General features: G+C 42.9%; 1 protein-coding gene across 1 annotated transcript; it reads left to right on the forward strand.

The window, feature by feature from the left end:
* jupa (junction plakoglobin a) lies at positions 1-19,274 on the forward strand. The gene is made up of 16 exons (XM_044028524.1): positions 1-156; positions 11,122-11,171; positions 11,722-11,889; positions 11,990-12,243; positions 12,611-12,849; positions 13,141-13,342; positions 13,581-13,725; positions 13,900-14,003; positions 14,288-14,626; positions 15,327-15,479; positions 15,591-15,710; positions 15,816-15,966; positions 16,707-16,828; positions 16,986-17,025; positions 17,284-17,413; positions 18,197-19,274. The coding sequence occupies exons 2-15, from the start codon at positions 11,159-11,161 to the stop codon at positions 17,409-17,411; spliced, it is 2,178 nt and encodes a 725-aa protein (XP_043884459.1). The 5' UTR covers positions 1-156; positions 11,122-11,158; the 3' UTR covers positions 17,412-17,413; positions 18,197-19,274.
* Positions 19,275-19,738: the final 464 nt, after the last annotated feature.

Genomic DNA, 19,738 nt, shown 5'->3' on the forward strand with positions numbered 1-19,738 from the left:
TTTACTCACTTTTGTTCACATCGGACTGTCTCTGCCAGCAGCAGCAGCGGACTGGAGTTGAGAGAAAGAGAGAGACGCTGAAAACCTCCCCGTCCTGAAGGAGAAAAAACAACATTACGCAGGGATATTTTTTAAAACGCTTGTGCTTTTCGACAGGTAAGATTCACTCTATATCTGTTTTGTTTTTTTTTCTTTCTCCGACTGTCTTTAAACGCCTCCAAGTGTCTTTGTGTCAGTGGCACACTGTTGTTTTTCTGTCCGTCTTCACTGCGTGTAAGGGTTTATGTCCCGCTTTATGTTTTGCGGGGCTACTTTATTTGTTTAAATGTTCATATTTTACATACTTAGGTGTCAATCCAGTCGTTATGTGTGTGTGTGTGTGTGTGTTTGGATTTCATTTCCGCATGCCTCTTAACTGGCCGTTGCCGCCGCTGCGCTGCTGCTGCGTCGAGAAGTTTCTTTCACCAAAATAGTCAGTTTTTATCACCTAAAACAGCCGAAAAGCTCTTCGTGTCCAGTCGCAGCAACGGGTGGCCCCAATATCGATCATTATCTCTGACGTCACACTTGTCAATTGGGTCGATTAAGTTTGTACGCGCGTGCACGCTTGAGTTTGCGCGTGCGAGGGAAGCAGGTGAAGCGAGAAAGAGGCTGTTCGCGTCAGTTTGAGTCGAGATCGTTAAATCTCTCGAGATTACAGATCTCTCGAGATTACAGACTTTAAAATTGTTTTTGATTTTTTAAAAAAAACGCTTTACAGAAGTATGTGAAATACAGAATAAAAAAAAGCATTCCCATAAATAGTCTGAATTGTATGAGGAGGAAGGGGGATAAGTATTTTACATGGAAAATACAAAACATTTATACAACACACATTTTTACATAACTTTACAAAATGTTTAACTGTACAAATTGTCACAAATTGAAGAGACATTGTAAAAAAAAAAAAAAAAATCTTAAAACATTGGATTCGTGAATATCAAATTTGGTTTGTATAATAGATACATTTATCAAATAGAATTGTGAATTAGCCTTTGTTTCAACATCAGTGAATCCAAACAATACATCTCTCCATAATATTGAGGTAAATATGATCAACGATAAATCATGAGTTTACTCCAAAGTTTACTTTTTGTAAACTGGCAGGGCCAAAGCAAATGTACCAGCGTTTCTTGAGCTTCTCCACAAAATCAGAAGGTGTACTTATAATGTTGTGTAGAAATAATGTTGTGTAGAAAAAGCTGACATTTTGCCTTATTTTTATTCTATACTTGGAATGAGAAACAGGTTTTTCCCCAACAGCTGTTGCAGTTGCATCTAACAATATAGGACGCGGAAACATTTATGAACTCTTAACACAGCAGAGTAACGCCATCATTACAACCAACTTACACATAACACACGCAAAGTATGCACGCGCATAAGTAGAAAACTAATTGATTTGGAAAATGTGCCGCAAAATGAATCCAATACTTTAAAATAGAAGAACACAAATTAATCAGCTGACGATTTTTTAATAATTAGCGGAGGCTGGTTGTTATTTAATTCATTGTCCAATTATTTATGTATATAATTATATAATTCAATTTGATTTCTGAAATCCAGCAGCAGCCATACCAGTCATCAATCACTTTCATGCACATCTGTAACATATGACACTGAATGATGAATCACAGCCCGTAAATCTTGTTGGGGGTTGCCGTTGCTCACGTCCACGCCCCTCCACCGCTCATGCCAGCAGTGATGTCTCCAGGTGTTGTTGAACCTTCCATGATGTCATTACCTGTGCAAATGCTCTGGCTCTCACAGGAGAGTCAACACGAGGGAACAAATATCTTTCACTTGGTTTCACGAGTGAATGCACAGAGATCAGCAACCAGTTGAAATTTTGTGGGGACTTTTGTTGGTTGCTTTTAATGATGTTGTTGACTGTGTCCTTCACCACCAACTCTAATATGTGTAATTAGAGTCAACTTGACTAGGGAACAACAAAAATCCCTCATTTAACACTAGGGGGCAGAAGTACTGACGTTTGCGAGCATCGCTTAAACTGCAACTGCGCCATACCTCCCCTTCTGCACCTCTTCTGTCACTGTATTTTGCCATTTGTGGTAAGTGCAATCAAAAGTGTGGATACGCTAATGGAGCCCATTGGGAAATAGCTTCAAGTGGACAGGATAACACAAATCACAATGGTGTCAGCTTATATTACCTGCATTCGATGTTTGCTTTGGGCAAAAAAACGCGTGGGCCACCTTTTTACCCACCATGAAGACGCCATCGTCCAAAAACAGAAATCATGAATTTCTGTTTCTCCCAGCATCTCCTTGGCCTGTGTCGTGTTTAGAAGACTACCACAATTTTTCTCCACAGCTCTTTCTGCATCTGCAATCAAACATGCACCTAGATTACACCTGCTTCCTAGAGGTGAAGGATTTTCAGAACAGATTTTCAAAACAGATGTACACTCTGTCACCCACTGTTTACACATAAACAGCAGCATAATCACTCACTCTTTATGCATCAGTGCTATGTTTTCAGGTGCATAATTTGATGGATTAATGCGTGATATAAGCTCAAGCTTAATATATATTTGCTCTGAAATCACACACTTGTGTTTTTGGGAAGTTACAGAATCACCAAACAAGGTCTGTGTCAGCCGACTGGTTTGTAGACCAGTGCAAGCGTCCAGCTGAGCTTGGTGAATGTGTGTCAGGTTGAACACGACTGGGTGCCAATACTTTGTGCCAGACAGGCTTCACTGAGCTTGACCCCTGTCACCACATCATGCATCAGCAGACAGCACCCTGGCTGGGTGGAAAGCTGCTCCCATCTGGCCTCAGGGAAGAGGGTGAACGAGTGGTGGGACGACGGAGGGATGGGGGGTGACTTACTGTAGATTTCGCGGCTACAGCTGTGGCAGCACGGTGATAATCCCCCCCCCCCTCCTGCTTAATTCCCTGATACTGTCCTACATTAGCAGAGCAAGAGTCCAGGAGATCCTTCAGTTTATAAATAGGACTACACTTTCCAAAGGGGATTAGTGTATTTCATATACCGTAACCTCTTTGTGTAGCTGGGAGATTTTTCTTTTTCCATGGATTCACACTCTTACCTCGTCTCTGTCTCTGTCCAGTGGTGAATGACTGAGTACTTTCCAGCGGCTCGGTTACAACCACTCAGCACACATGTTGTGTGACCTACTCTGAGTTTGCGTATCACCATTCTCCTGTGTTTTGGTGTTCCCATGGAGAACGGGACGCTCAGAGATAATGTTTCCTGTACTGGACGGCATGGGGTCTTTGTGGTTCAGGTTGAAGTGAAGATGGTGTTACAGTATCGATATGTCCACTGGAGTCATAGTAACTTCCTGGGGCTTAAGAGGAAATCTTCACCAGGCAACACTGGTGGTCAAGACAAAGCCGATTTCAACCCTGCTGCTTCTCAGACGCCTAGTGTTTGATTCCTTATCTCCTTTGACCAGTTGCTATTATTTGATCATTTAGAATTTAAATTTAAAAAGAGAGATTATTTTCATAATAGATTAATCTGTCTAATCTGAAATCATCACTTTCTTTATCAAAACATGGAAATTTAGAGGTATATTCATTAAGGAAGATGTATGTAATATAGAGTTTTCAAGGACTTGTTTGGTTATATGTGAATAAAAATGTGATATAGTGCCTATGTATGTACTGAGATCAGTAGTCCTGATTACCTAAGAGCTGCCTTTTTATGTTTCAAAAACAAATTATTTTATTTATGCCTGCCTGAAAATGTTCATGTTTGATGTTCAACTATCAAAATAGCTGGTGATTACCTTAATCGTTGGGTTACCAAAACATTAATCTGTTAATTGTAACACAAGTAAACTATACACTAGATATCCCTTGAAGGTGTTAATTTAATCCACCATTTGGGTCCCCTTTGTTAAAGATTAATCTCGTAATTAAACAAACACCCAGTCATTCACACGGTTTCTGCTGCTGTCACTGACAAACCATAAAGCCAGAGGCCTCCTGCAGAGCACTGTGGTAAAGTGCTGAGCAAGTGAAGCTGGCATTGCCCAGCTGAACACAGCCCATGACAGTCAGGGAAATTAATTATTTACTTTCATCAGTTCTCCCGGTTGCATCCAACGAGGGCAAGAAAATGTCCCTCTCTCGTGTTTGCTTCCTTTGCACTTTTAAAAGCTGCATGAAAGTCTGCCAGGTTGGTCATTTTAAGTCAGCTCGTATCGCATCAGTCTAACGGCCTGCTGGAAAAAGCTGAATGTGACTGTTTTCCTCATGAATACATTACCACGGATAACTTTTTCATCACCCTCAATGTATTCAAACAGTGCTGGCATGAAATGTGTTCCAGCTCTGACTCAAAAGAGAATATTTTCACAGTTGGATGATTTGGCTGAGCTGTAGTTCTCCACACAGTGACTCTGATGAGTCCTGTGGTGTCTGTTTTTCTCCTCCTCCTCCTCCTCTGTCCCTTAATTACACATATATGAGAGATTGGGGAAAGTGAGGACAGTTAGGGTGTGGCTGAAACTGGAAGTAAATCAGTGGGAAAAGCTTGACGAAACTTGACATCAACTTCTCTCAGAGAAGTTCATTTTGCATTTCGTCACTGTTTCAGTGAAAATGCCATAACTCGGTTTGTTTTTTTGGTCGTTTTCTTTGTTTTGATTTCTTGCTGTCAGGGGTTCAGAGACTTATGCAACAACTGAGCCTTTGACTACTTAGCAAAACAGCGCCTAAACCGCAGGGGTGTTTTAGACCAGAGACTGGGTCAGGAGGACCCATAAAAGTTTGTGGGAGAACCTTTTTTGTGTTGCCATATATATTTTTTCTAACCTTTTTACAGAAGATTTAAGTGCATATGTTTTAAAGACAATGCATACAATTAAGTTGTGATTAATTTATCAAACATATGTCTTGGAAATGTCTAGTTTACATACTCATAAGCATATTAGGTGTAATAAAAATTGAAGAAAAATGATTTCATACACAGATTTGCTGTTTTACTAGGTTGTGATAGTTGTCTTTAAAGGCTTAGTTCCCATATACATTTTAATTTTACAAAAGCAACATAAATGACTTGAATGTAGCTGTCACTTAGATTTATTGGTTTGTATTATTAACTTTTTAGTGATTTGTATACTGAAGTACAAACTTAAGTTCATTTTTTATTCTTCAGGGTTCCTTTTTTTTTTTTTACATTTGCCCTGCTCTCCAAAACACCCTCCTCCTGCTCCCTCATGCTTCTAATCCCCCTGAAATATTTATCATCTGTCACATCAGCTCAGTGTTCAGCCACACACCGATAGTAGCAGTAGCAGTTCAAAGCAAGGAAGTAAAAAAAAGAAAAGAAAGAGAAACTCCTGTTCAGGCCTTTAAATGGGGCTTTAGATGCAGTGTTGGCCACCAAATTTGGCCAGTGAACATGCAGAGCCATATTGATGTGCTTCAGTCGTTTTGGTGGCATCCAGTGTGGGGGACACTTGAGACCCAGTTTTCTTTTCACTCTGACAAGTCAGCGGGACAATGTGGCTACTCTTTTCCTTGCTACCCCAAACAAAGTAACACAGAAGCTCTCTGTGCTGTCTGTATCACAGACTTGGTTCATCCTCTTCCTTCCTACCATCTCCTAAACAACATGGAAGGGGGGGCACATCCCAATTACTGTAGGTCCAGAGACAAATATCACAGCCCTAAAAGCATCCGTTATGTCTCTGACACCATGAGACTGGATATGAAATGCTCCATTTCAGGATTAAATCTTTTGAAAAAAGTCTAAACACTGTTAATAATCCATTGTTCAGATGTGGAAGAAGGTCTTTGGACGTCGTATTGTGTTCCTCCCACAATATCTCATGCACGATGGGCCGTTGTGTGAACTTTGTTGTTGTGTGCTTTTATTGCTATATGGCGTACACTCCTTTCCACTTCTTTATCAGCTTTGTGTAACCTGATCCCACTCCTTACTCAGCCACCTCCTCCGAGACGGCTCGCATTTCCTTTGATTCACGGCAAGATCCCACAGGGAGTAAGCAGCGATGCACCAGTTTACAGCCACCACGCTGCATCCACTGGCCTAATTCAACTCGCATAAGTAGCTGCAGTAAATCAGGCGGCCATTATCCATTCTGCTCCTTATTTTATTCATTTGCCGTGGATGATTGTGTCGTTGGGAATATTTCCAGACGAGATAAGGAAAGGGGAGCTTGCTGTGCTGCATCTGCCACGTTAAGACAAACTGAGTTTGTGCGTTGCACAAGTGCACGCCAGCGTTATCTCGTTGCCTGTTCTTTCTCTGTGGGCTTTTGGCTTGGCCATGTTGCTATGGTCTGGAGTTTATCAACTGCCTGTTATAGTAAATTCACAAATGCTCCCTATTTTCTCTCTCTCCCTCTGTGAGTGAGAAATTCTTCTTCTTGCTACTGTCTTGTCCCAGTCCAGACACACAGAGTCTGTCACCTTTGTTTCGTGTATACAGCATGTAGGAGTCATTGTGAAAGCACAGATTCTCCTGGTAAACTTCCCCTCTCTGACCACACGGCACAGCAGTGTCTGTGAGTCAAATAATGTTAACCACCACTTCCTGTGGGCCACCACAATAAATCCATTAGCTGTGCACCACTTCACATCCTCTCTTATTGATTTATAACAAACGACTATCCAGTTAGCCACTGCTGCCTCCATTAGATTGCTATAACAGCTATTGTAGGACAAGCAGGGGGGGTAAGGGACATGAGGTTTGTGAACCAGAAAGGTCAGTATGGGTGTTGAGCTATATCCCAGTGCGACGGCTGAATCCCAACTCTAAGGGATTGTAATGCGATGTAGGCAGTCTCATCTGGAGGCTCAGCTGCCTGCGCTAGTCATTTACTGTGTGAGTGCAGGAGGGTGTTGAGTTAAACCCATCTGGGAAATAGTTTATAGTAAGAGGAGGATGAGTTGGAAGACGGGGGAAACATACTGGATGCGACAGGGTGTGTGAATGTGTGTGGGCCTGAAGTACAAATCCAGTATGTCTAATAGCTCGTGTGTGTGTCTGGGCAGATGGTGCTGGGAGCTTTTTACAGATGTGTGGTAACATAATCTGCTTTATTTGCATGTCAACCTAAACATGACACGAGAAGCCTGTTGGATCATGACACGTCGCCAGACGAGGCCACATCTCCACAACAAATCTCCAATGCTCTGATAACCATGATAATAATTAATCAAAAGGAACGTCCTCCTCATTTGATTTCTTGACAAGTCGTAGATTTACAAGCTAGCCGTTTCCAGCCTAACTAAGATAACACAACTGGCTGCTGCCTGTAGCTTAATAGCTACCATACGGACATGAGAGTGACATTCCTTTTATCATCGAGAGCTTGGAAAGAAGATGAAAATAATATAGTTCAAACTATTTCTTTAATGTCATCACCAAATTTCCAAGATTAATCATCTTAGGCAGGAGTTTATTGTGGGACTAACAGCAAAAAGCTGGAAATGTGCTGTTTACACCACTTTCTGCCAAACAGGCATGTGATGAAATAACAAATGACTCCAAACACGGCAATGTATGTTAGGGGCCACTCTGGAATACGAGTTTATCTGCAGCCCCCAGGGCCTCTTCCCTGACCTGATTCATTCCTGCTGTTATACAAAGAAGAGCTTAGGCCAACAAAGTCCAAATCTGCTTTCATAACAATACTTAAAACTAAAAATGTAAACTGCATAACTTGTTAATTATTGGGAAGATGTCCTTCAGAGAATAAAATTTCAGATTTCTGTTGAGCCCCTTAAGCTATTAGGTGTTTTCGGCCTCACCCAGTTCAACTACAACCACACAATCTGCCGCCACGCCCTTATTGAGAGCCTGTCACTGCTGCTAGGGAGACACTCCCTGTCTGACATGCCTGTGAGGGGTGATAGTCAATCTGTATTCATGACTGAGAAGAGTGTTACTCATCCATTGTCAGTGCGAGTGCGTCAGTCAGTTACTTTTAGAAGAGTTTAGTGTTGAAAGACTAAAACAAGGCACGACATTTTACGGTCAGACACAGGACAGATTGAATATATTATGTCCGTGTGGAATGTCACACTGGCGTTTCAGCGTCAGGCGCTGAACAGGATTTATCTCTGCTTTTCTGATGCAACTCACACACTGGCAGCTTTCACTGACATGCATTCCTGCTTTTACTGAGCAGGGTTTTTTTCCTCTTTTCTCTCGACTAAAGTCATCCACAGAGGCTGTTGCTTAACAAAATAGTGGGAGGCAACGAGTCTGAGATATGCGTCTCCCTGGGATGGTGTTGCTTCTCTGTTACTAGTGTGTGGGGGGATAAAGGAGTGGTGGTAATGACCGTGATAGAGCAAGGTACAGTGAGAGTGAAAGGATGCATCACTCATTAACTGTAAGGGAGCAAAGTCCAGTGAGAGAAGTACACAGACGGCAGCTATTGGTCAGAATTGAACAAAGCAGGAGGCATCAGCAGGCAGGGAGTTCAGCCTCAATACTCTGTTTTACTGTCGCCATAAAAACGAAATGCTTTTTTCTTTGATCTTTATCATGAATTACTTCTTTTTTTTTTGCATCAACACCAAATACTGTGTGGGTGGGGGTGGGGGGAAAGGAAATTATTAGAAAACCCAAGAGGAAACTCCATTTACCAGTAAATAAGTGAGCATTGCTTCAGACATCAGATGATCAGCAGATAAAACCCCCACAGTACAGTGCCTTAGCCGAGTTTCGGTTACCTAGGCGATCTGTGGGGTGTGTTGCAGTATTGCAACAGTTGGCTCAATCCACTGCCTCACCCAGGAAAACAAAGACTACTCAAACAGTGTCCCTGATTTACAGACAACAGCCAATTTCTGAGTGGACTTTGTGTGCACTGAGCACAGTTAACCGTGTTTTATCTGGGTATTTACAAGTGGATCGAGAAATGTTTTACTTCATGTTTAACATAGCTGCTTGAAGGCAGAAATAAAAGTCTGGGCTGAGTTTGGCTTTTACTTTTCTCTTCTCATAAACGTTTGTCATCATATGACCTGAAAGCTGGTTGTCACTTTCAATGAGCGAGACCTCACACTTGTGTTTAAAAAAAGGCCACACCTTAATTTAGCAAGCTACTGGAGCCCTTGGCATTGTTTGGTTGCATGTGAGCAAGCGTAGTTTCTGTGGCCCGATGAGTCAGTGCATTATCTGTAAGGCAACATGTAGCTGCAAGCACAGACAGTCCTCCAAGGCCTGGTCCTGCAGGATCTCATGCCAGACTGAATCCAGCTGAAACTCACTGAACTGCTGCTGCTCCTGCTGAAGGTAAAAGCAAGAAAAGGGCAGTTTACAAGAACAGCTGGTTCCGGGGGAGCGCACTGTGTGTAGAATACATGCATATATTAAGTACACAACTCGTACAAGCCCAGAAAACGTTTTCTAGCACATCAAAAAAGGGAGGGGAAAAAAAAGCTATGGCTACACAGACTAATGAGGAATATGTAGTGCACACACACATTGTTGTCAGTCTCTTCTTTATACAAATTATAAGGGAAGTGAAGCTGGAGCTACAGCGATGTACACACACTCACACACTAAATGCCTGAGGGAGAAAAAGTGGGCTGGGCAGAGCTGAGGGAATGAAACACAAAACGACATATCCTTCTGCAAAGCCAGAGGGCAAAAAGAAAATGGGAGGGTTGCTTTTACAAAATACATCACGAACAACCGAGCATAGTTAAAGAATTTCACAAAGTGCTTCCCTCCAAAAACGGACTGAACAACTAAATTAAACATTAAAACACTCCTCACACTGTGGGACTGAGTCATGACGAACTTGTTCTGGGAAGCTAATGTGCGCACAGATGAAGATAGTAATTTAAGTGTTTGCAGACGATGTTGTGCCAACATAGAAGCTTGACATCCTGGATTTAAGCCCCAACTTGTTTTACTAGTAGTTTAAGAAAAAAAAACTAAATCACACACACTAATTTATTACCAGCTGTCACAGGATCAAAAATACCACAAGGATCAAAAATATTTTTCTGTTATTAGTCATTTGAAGCCTTGTGTTTGTTTGTTGCCGTGTTTGTGTGTGTGTGTGTGTGCGCACTTCCAGTGTATCTGCAGTGCCTGTGAACCAGTGAACGCCCACAGACGAGTGCACACACACAAAACAGCACAACGCACCCTGGTAATGAGTTCTGCAAAAGTTACAGTCGAACATCTGAAAACATTTGTAACAAGCACAGTGAATGCATTGTAATAATCAGTCACATGTTGCATACAGAGGCAGGAAGCTATAACTAAACAATTTTCTTTGTATTAGAAGCTATATATGTGAGGATAATTAGCGTTAAGATGGCTTTAGGTTTTCAATATAGAGAAAGGATCTCTGTGCACAGAGGAAATGTGATCATTTGTCTTGTTCTGGCAGGGAAATTGTGAAAAAACATTCCATTTGCTGTCTTTGTGAGGATCGGCTGTCTAACTAATGTAGTGTGAACAGTTTTACTTCGAAGACGAGATCTCGTTGGAGGGAGCGAACAAACTTGCACGGACAGGTATGGTGGTGGTTGCACAGCCTGAAGCACAGTTAGAGTAAAACTACTCGGGATACTTCAGAATGTCAGCTCGCTACAAGTCTATTTAAGGAGTTGCAATACCTGAAACTATGAAAGCAAATATTTAAGTCGACTTCCAGTCTTTTCATGAACGCATACACACCAACTTTCTCACCGCTGTCAAAACCTGACAGGCAACTTTCTCATTGCCATGCGTCAGCAGCACACACTGCTCCCACGGCAGTATGGGTGGAGGCTTGAGGTGAAAGGTCAACCTGGACTGACGAGCATTCCTGACTTGAAGCTGTCTCTCCTCTCACTTTGCCTGCTCCTGCTGCTAACCCCACCGCTGCTGCTGTTACTCCGACTGCTCTGTGTTGTCGATTTAAGGTCAGGAAGTGCATGATGTGTCGTGCTACATCCAAAATGACAGTGGTGTAAGAAAGAAGAGAGCTTGCTGAAAGATAAACACGTAACATTCATGGAAATGATGATGATTTTTAGCACCGTCACGCACTGAAGAAATGTTCGAAATCCTGACTTAAAATGTGTTTTGTTTGTGTTTTTTTAGGTTTGCTCCATCGTTATTGTGAGAACAGGAGGCAGAGATGGCGATGCACAGTAAGTCACTCAAGCTGTATTTTTTCCATATTAGATATATCATTGTCCATCAGGATATGTTTTCATGTTTCTCTGTCTGTTACTCCTAAAGTAAAGGATGGGTTTTTATTTTCTGGGGATGTACAGTAGGTTGTTGCTAAAAGTTTTAGATTTTGGTGAATCTTGATTCAGGAGCGCGTCGACACTGAAACGTTGGCCTGAGTGGATTTTCTGCTTTTAATAACATGGAGTGTATTTGTTCTGTTCTGTGTCTTGGTTCACTTTTGTTAAGGTCAATCTTCTACAGCCGTTTTAGAGGAAACTGTTAAACGTTTTGGTCATGACCTTTCCAACTTCCAACTATTGTGCTGATGTATTTATACTGAGGTCACTTCCTCAAACTATAACTGAAGGTTGATCCCTAAAGTGATATTTCTGTGGCTCACAAGAGAAGCGTTTGGCGATTTAAGATACAACCCCTAAATATCTTGCATGATTTCTTAACACCAATTCATACATGACTGTAGTCCAACAACTCTTAACATCCCACGTTTCTGTCTGTGCTTGTTAGTGGGTGAGGTTGATAATGGCATGGTGAAGGTGGCAGAGTGGCAGGAGACCATGTATGGTTTGGACTCGGGTATCCAGTCTGGAGCCACTACAGTCAGAGATGACGACGGCGATTACACCACCACTAAGCACTACACCATGACCACCACTGTCAGCGGTGGACAGCATGGTAAGACTCTTAAACAAGGGACATTTGGCAAACATATTAAAGCTTTTGTCATACGTGTTATGTAATCTGTGTTGTCATGGCCGTGTTACTTCATCATTAGACTTGGACGGCCAGTATGCTATGACCAGAGCCCAGCGTCTGCGGGCTGCCATGTTCCCAGAGACACTGGAAGAAGGCACTACCATCTTGTCCACTCAGACGGACCCAAGCCAGATGACAAATGTCCAGCGCCTGGCCGAGCCTTCCCAGATGCTCAAGACCGCCATCATCCATCTGATCAACTATCAGGACGACGCTGAGCTGGCCACGCGCGCCGTTCCTGAACTCACCAAACTGCTCAACGATGAAGACCAGGTGATGAACCGGAGAACGCCTGAACTCATACTTTGCCAAGTTTAAATTGAGCAAAACTGCATTTCTGTTGCTCTATACAGATTAATATAGTTCTAATTAGTAGATGTAAGAAAGTTTCCTAAATGCACATCTAAAGAAATGATTTGTGTAATGGGTTTCAAATCTACAGGAGTTGTGTGGAGAGCTCTTTTTTGAGCAGGCATGGTGGCAACAAGAACCCACTTAAACGTTATATTTGCCATACAGGCATACAGTATATCTACCTATTAATCCAACTGCAAGACAGAAAATAAACTTGGAGGTGTCCCTTTACTCAACAACATGTATCACTCTCTCTAATACCTTTTCTCTGTCATCTCTCCCTCAGGTGGTGGTTAGCAAGGCGGCGATGATCGTGAACCAGCTCACACGCAAAGAGGCGTCGCGCCGCGCGCTAATGCAGTCTCCTCAGATGGTGGCAGCAGTGGTGCGGGCCATGCAGAACACCAGTGACATGGAGACAGCGCGGGCCACAGCCAGCATCCTCCACAACCTCTCCCACCAGAGAGAGGGTCTGCTCTCCATCTTCAAGTCCGGAGGCATCCCCGCTCTAGTCCGCATGCTCAGGTGCTGCTGCACAAAACCATTGTTTGCCTTCCTCACCAGCGATAACCTAAAAAAACAAAAGGATGAAAGGAGTTTAAATCCCACCTTTTCTCTTCAAAAACACATTATTCTTCCATCTACTGTCAGTTTATTATTAGGCACATTCTTGAGTGGGTGCTTACTGGCATTCTGGGAAATGTCGGAAGTCACAAGTGAAGTAAAAAACTAGGGGAAGTGTCCTTTAATGTTGAGCAATATGATGAGGTATATGGTTTTGTAGCACTCTTTTAACACCAGTTTCCCTCCCTTCAGTTCTCCCATAGAGTCTGTGCTCTTCTATGCCATCACCACACTCCACAACCTGCTACTGCACCAGGAGGGAGCCAAGATGGCTGTGCGCCTGGCCGACGGCCTGCAGAGAATGGTCCCCCTGCTGAAGAAGAGCAACCCCAAGTTCCTGGCCATCACCACAGACTGTCTGCAGCTGCTGTCCTACGGCAACCAGGAGAGCAAGGTGTGTGTTTCTTGTGCTAGTTCATTTGATATAATTACAGGAATTCAAATGAATGGCTGTGGAAGTTTTTATTTTGTCTTGGGTGTGGCGTGAGAACAGAATGGTTCAGGTGATGCCACAGAGAGGGAATGGGTGTGGTTGAGTGATGAGTGAGTGGTGTTAATCTGCCTGGACAGCACCTGGTGGGGAGTTCAATCTTTGTTTGAAGACACATTCACATGTCCCCTCTGCCTCACAGCTGATCATCCTCGCCAACGCGGGTCCCGAGGGTCTCGTTCACATCATGAGAAACTACAGCTATGAGAAACTGCTGTGGACCACAAGCCGTGTGCTCAAAGTCCTCTCTGTGTGTCCCAGCAACAAGCCTGCCATTGTAGAGGCTGGTAAGTAATATGTTGTCTGTGTCAGCACACACCTGTGTGCACAAGGCTGTCATACAGGTGTGTCCGCTTTTCTTACCTGAGCTATGGCTGGGGGGTGTTTTGTCAACCACATTGCTGCATGACAGCACAATTTATGAGATGTTGCTGAGGGCTGCGTTCCTCTCTGCTGTGCAGGTGGGATGCAGGCTCTGGGCAAACACCTCTCAGGCTCCAGCCAGCGTCTGCAGCAGAACTGCCTGTGGACCCTCAGGAACCTGTCTGATGCTGCAACCAAGCAGGTTTGTGTCCTCAATCACTCCTCGTCCTCTTCCTTGTCCTTTCACACAAAGAACAGTAACACTTTACATTGCAGTGCAATAACAATGTAGTAATTGTATGGTAAAATAACACTATGGTACTACCATAGTAAGTAATATCTTGCTTAAACATACAGGGAAACATACAGAGAATTTTAATGGTAATATCATTTACTTTACCAAGCTATTATCTGGATATTTCCATGGAAATATTATGGTGTTATTACCTAGAGAACTTCCCAACATCGCACTCCTCTTGTTTCCAGGAGGGAATGGACAACCTGCTGCAGGTGCTGGTCGGCCTGCTCAGTTCAGATGACATCAACATGCTCACCTGTGCCACCGGCATCCTGTCCAACCTCACATGCAACAATTCCCACAATAAAACCCTGGTCACCCAGAGCAACGGCGTAGAGGCACTGATCCACGCCATACTGCGCGCGGGCGAGAAGGAGGACGTGACCGAACCTGCCGTCTGCGCTCTGCGCCACCTGACCTCACGCCACCAGCAGGCTGAGATGGCACAGAACGGCGTGAGGAATCACTATGGCATCCCCGCCATCGTCAAGCTGCTCAACCAGCCCTACTACTGGCCTGTCATTAAGGTAGGTAGAGAGGGAGAGCGGAGTTCAGACTGTGTAGACAAACTGCGACGGTTTGTGGCGGTGACAGAAAGATGGTTGAAAGGAGAGATTGGGATTGCACGTGGTATTGGATCCATTATCAGGATCAGAGGGGAAAACAGATTTGAGCCACTTCATTAAAGGCTCACCTAATACAATCGACACCTGCTTAAGAATATGTCTGTTGCCCTTTATCACACTTGGACAATCTTTCTGGCTAAAAACTGAAGTTTGTAAACTCTCTGCAAGTCGAATATCAGTGGTTTGAAATCATAGCACACATGACTTTTAATCCACTGTTGCCCTCATCAATCATTTGAAACATGTTAACTTTTGGACAGATTTACCCAAGTGACACAAACATATCAAATGAAGCAGCAGTAGACCAGCTGCTCCTCTGTCCCTGCAAGTGTCCCACATGCAAATTTGGTCTGTGGACTTACAAACTTAAGTTTCTAGCAGAGAAAGATAATGCAGACCTAAGCAGGTGCAGTTTTTATGAGTTAATATTAGCGTAAGTGTCTTCGTTTTCTGCTAGCAGCCATGTTATCAGACATAGTAAGTGTCTAGATCCCAGTCTGCCTCATGGGAAACATGGTTCACAGTCTTCAGGTTAAGTTGTTTGCAGACCAGTAACGAGCAGCGTCATGATCACACCTTCTTCTCTCCTCCCTGCCTGAAGGCGGCGGTCGGCCTGATCCGTAACCTGGCCCTGTGCCCAGAGAACCAGGCTCCTCTCAGGGATGCAGGAGTGATCCCGCGTCTCGTCACACTGCTGTCCAAAGCCCACCAGGATGCCCAGAAACACGGCTCATCTGCCCAGCAGACATACCAGGTACATGGGGAGGATGGGGGGGCGGGTACTAGTGTCAAAAGATGCTCATCATTGCTCTGTTTGATTTCTGTTCCTTCGATTAACAGTATTTCTTTACTTGTTTGTTGTCAGGATGGAGTGAGGATGGAGGAGATTGTGGAGGGCTGCACAGGAGCACTGCACATCCTGGCCAGAGATCCTGTCAGCAGAGCAGACATCGCCAACATGCAGACCATTCCTCTGTTTGTGCAGGTGAGACACTTTGTTGTTTTTTTGACAATTAGCAATCATGTGTGTGTGGGAGTTTTTTTTTTTATTATTTAAAAAATCCTCTTTTTTCCCCCCCTCTCTCTCCAGCTGCTCTACTCTCCAGTGGACAACGTGAAGCGCGTGGCGGCGGGCGTCCTGTGCGAGCTGGCGCTGGACAAACCATCAGCCGAGGCCATCGACAGTGAGGGAGCGTCCGCTCCTCTGATGGAGCTGCTGCACTCCAACAACGAGGGCATTGGTAGGACACTGGCATATTGCACTGTGATTGGCTTACTGTAATGCAGCATTTAGTCATAGATGACTCACGTGCTGTACTTACTGTAAGTGCAGGTCCTTGCTTGAGGCATAACTGTGTCCATTTTATGAAGGTGCACTTTCACTCCACAGTGCTACAGAATGACATTTTGTCACAGGTTTAATGATGACATTATTTTGCATAATCAGTGTCACACATTTGTTCTAAATGGAATTAATGCTGTTTATTTACAGCTAATGATGGTAAGACTCCCGGGACTGTATCATAAATATGAAGCCAATCATGAAAACAGTTCAATAAAAAACATTACGCTTTAAGCTTGTTGGCCTCGGGCTGTCTGACAGTTCACTGTGAGAGAAGCACAGGTTTAAATAATCAAATGAAGGGGAGCCAAGTTTCATTTATCCTCCTCTTCAGTTTCTGGGAGGAGGTTAATGATGACTCACTGACCTGACTTATATTGTTCATGTTCTCAGTAACACCTGTGCTCTTCTCATTAACTCATGTCAAAATATCCGCTCTGACAAAGACTTGTATCATCATATTGAGCAAACTTACTTACTTCATAAATACTCCCATCCTCTGGGAGACACAATGACCTTTTTTCCCAGAATGACTCTGTTTGGATTCATCTGGCTTTAGATATGACAGTTATTAACAATCACACTAACGCACAACTTAAATCACACAGCACTGATATTGTCCCCATCCTTTCTCCTCAGCTACTTACGCTGCTGCCGTTCTCTTCCGCATCTCCGAGGACAAGAACACCGACTACAAGAAGAGAGTGTCCGTGGAGCTCACACACTCACTGTTCAAACACGACCCCGCTGCCTGGGAGATGGTGTGTGTCGCTGTCTGAGCATTAAAGTAGATTTATAGAAATGTCTTTTTGTAATTAAAGCAATTAGAAATTGTACATTTCATAACCTAAGGACTATAAATAAGCTTTATAGAGAGAGAAAGAGAGTGACCTGTGTTGTCCTTTGACCTGTCTGCAGGCCCACAACAGCGTCCCCATGGATGCACACTATCAAGAAGGTGAGTAACTATGGCTGAAATGTGCACACACAGCACATTGCTCAGCACTCTGTCACTCTGGCACAGGGAGTGACTGCAATTGCTCTAAAGGCCATTTAGAGCTGCTGTATCACTCAAACTATGCATGCATTGATTTTCACTGGTCTTCTTTTTTAACTCAGTCATAATCCTCTCTATATTTTCATCATTGCTAAGAAATAAGGATAAGCATTTCAAACAAAAACGCCTTTTCAACGTCCTCATGTGTTTCTGTTGCAGAGCTGGACACTGGTTACCAAGGCTTCCCAGTCGGAGCAGGATATGCAGGTGAAATGGCCATGGATGGCATGGAGGGAAACATGATGCACGAGGACTACTCCTATGAGAGACAACCATACCCTTATTAAAGGTCAGTGCGTGTGTGTACTTTAGGCTGTCGGGTTATAAATCACGGGCCTTGAAATTAAAACTATTTGTTTCTGATCTTACGTTTTCCTCAGGAAAAGGTTATGTAAGGTTATCTAAGATGTCATGTGTTACATTTCTGCGTTTATCTGAGTATCTGAAAACTATCAAAACAAATGAAACGAAAGATGAAAAAACTGATCGTTTGATTTTCAAAATAAAATGAAAAACGCGTACACGTTTTTTTTGCAATTTCCGAGATTGTGCTCTAATGAAAATGGAAAAAAAAAAACAGATAACCACCAGTTTTGATTTTTACCCAAAAGTTGCATAAACCTTGCACTCCGGTCTCACTGATGACGAATGAGACACAGATTAAAAACAACAAGACTGTTCTATGTTTGGCTTTTTTACTTGAATTGGTCAAAAGGTTTCTAAATCAGTATTTATATTCATGGTAAGGGACCGTTTTCTTTTCACCTTCTAAATACTTCATCTGCTTTACCTGTCTCTGCTGTTGTGAAGTGATCGAGGAGGCTTTACACACATTTTTGTTTGAATTTAATGAGCCACCAGAACATGCAACGACATGTACAGCGTTCACACACACGCCTCTGTGTTACCGTAATGCACATGGCAAAGGTGCAGCTATATTTGTACATTACCATACATGACAGTTACAAAGTGAGGAATGAAATATTAGGTACTATGAGTTGTGTAGTGTTTTGAGTGTTTGCTTTGTAAATTTTTATTTTCTCATCGTGTCTTTTTCTTCTCCTTATTACAGATGGAGAGACAAAAGGAGGAGTTGATGAGGAGTGGGACATAATAAGACAAAGAAGAAGAGAATACAGGCATCAGTAGAGATTATTGCCTCTGCTCTCAGCCTGATGTAATATATGCAATTATCTCTGAGTGCCGGACTCATAATCTTAACAGGGCTCAACTCGACTTTGTTCTCTAGCCTAATTTTGCTGATTATTATAATAATGACAATGGCAATGCTTATAGGTTTCTGTTAGGAAAACCTTCTACGAGTGTGTGGCATGTGAGTAACGTGTGACTGTGTGTGTGCTTGTGCTTCTGGGTGGGTATTCTATGCCAAAGAGATTTTATTTTGTGATGATAATCTTGTAGCTTCCCGTTTTTTTAAGAAAAAGAAACAAAAAAAAGACAATAATAGTTGAAAACACTGCCAGGAGGTGGCTTGACGTGCACAGTGCCCCCTGCTCACCGCTCTGTCTTTCCTTCTTTCCTACTCTCCTTCTCTCCTTACTGACTTTGTAACAGACACTGCTGATAGACACTATACTCTGTCGACTTTCTCCCCGCTGTGACCCCGAGAGTCGGTGAAAAGCCGCTTCTCACGGACTTGTTTGAACAAAAGAGGAAGTGTGGAGAGAGCAGTGAAGGGCTGCCCCTCCTCCACCACCTCAACCCCACCCCCCACACACACTCGTAACGTCATCGGCCGACACGTGGACGTTAACAAGAGGGTTGTTTGTGTTTTTGTTTTATTTTTTTAATGAATTTGTTTCCCATCTTTTAAAAGTTATTTACTGGGCAAAGGTTCACGTAATCTGACATGACCAGAAGATTAACAGAAAAATGGATTAGAAACAGAACCTGTAGAGACGAGTTTGTGTGACGATGATCATTTGCAGAACAGCCGCGTGGGTGATGCGATTTTTACGTATTTGTGTTTAACAGGCTGACTAATAACGTTAGTCAACGCATAGGATAATGTAATGTTGGGGACGGCCCTACAGCTAGAGGAGACTACTGACAGGGAAATTTGTCTTTCTACTTAATGAGAGTTTTTACTGAAATTTTGTTTAATAAAAATAAAGGATATATTAAACATATGATGCGTCTATGAGTATGTTTACTGAGTGTTCACCTTTGTTAACACCACTGTCCCGTCTGTGCAACACTCATGGTCTTGGTAGTCTTCACACTGGTGCTGTGGTGCATTATGGTCTGTAATGCAATGACAAATGACAATAAATTGACAAGTGCAACTTTATCTGGAAACTCAGTCGTTCAGGCCAGGAGTTTTGAAATGAACCCTTAGAAAACAGCGCATTAAGGCTTTGTTAGGCGATACCAATGTGCAATATAGAGTGTCTTATATCCTTTCTTTCAGCACAACCTATAGCCAATCTGATTTTGTCCATTTTCACAAACTATATGAACACACCTCAGCAAAAAAAAGGAAAAAGGTGTGAAATTTGGAAAAGAAGTCACAGTTCAAAATTCGCTTTACTCTTTTTTTTTTATGAACCAAAATAAAAACAGTATTTTGTGACTTCTGCACAACCTTTGCTAC

The sequence above is a fragment of the Solea senegalensis genome, linkage group LG6 (genome assembly GCF_019176455.1).
Source record: "Solea senegalensis isolate Sse05_10M linkage group LG6, IFAPA_SoseM_1, whole genome shotgun sequence".
NCBI lineage: Eukaryota > Metazoa > Chordata > Actinopteri > Pleuronectiformes > Soleidae > Solea > Solea senegalensis.

What these genes read in the sequence shown, in the direction of transcription:
- jupa (XM_044028524.1), top strand. An exon ending in CTGCCCAGCAGACATACCAG is followed by an intron (nt 15,480 to 15,590) that starts GTACATGGGGAG and finishes GTTTGTTGTCAG; the next exon opens with GATGGAGTGAGGATGGAGGA. An exon ending in ACCCCGCTGCCTGGGAGATG is followed by an intron (nt 16,829 to 16,985) that starts GTGTGTGTCGCT and finishes ACCTGTCTGCAG; the next exon opens with GCCCACAACAGCGTCCCCAT.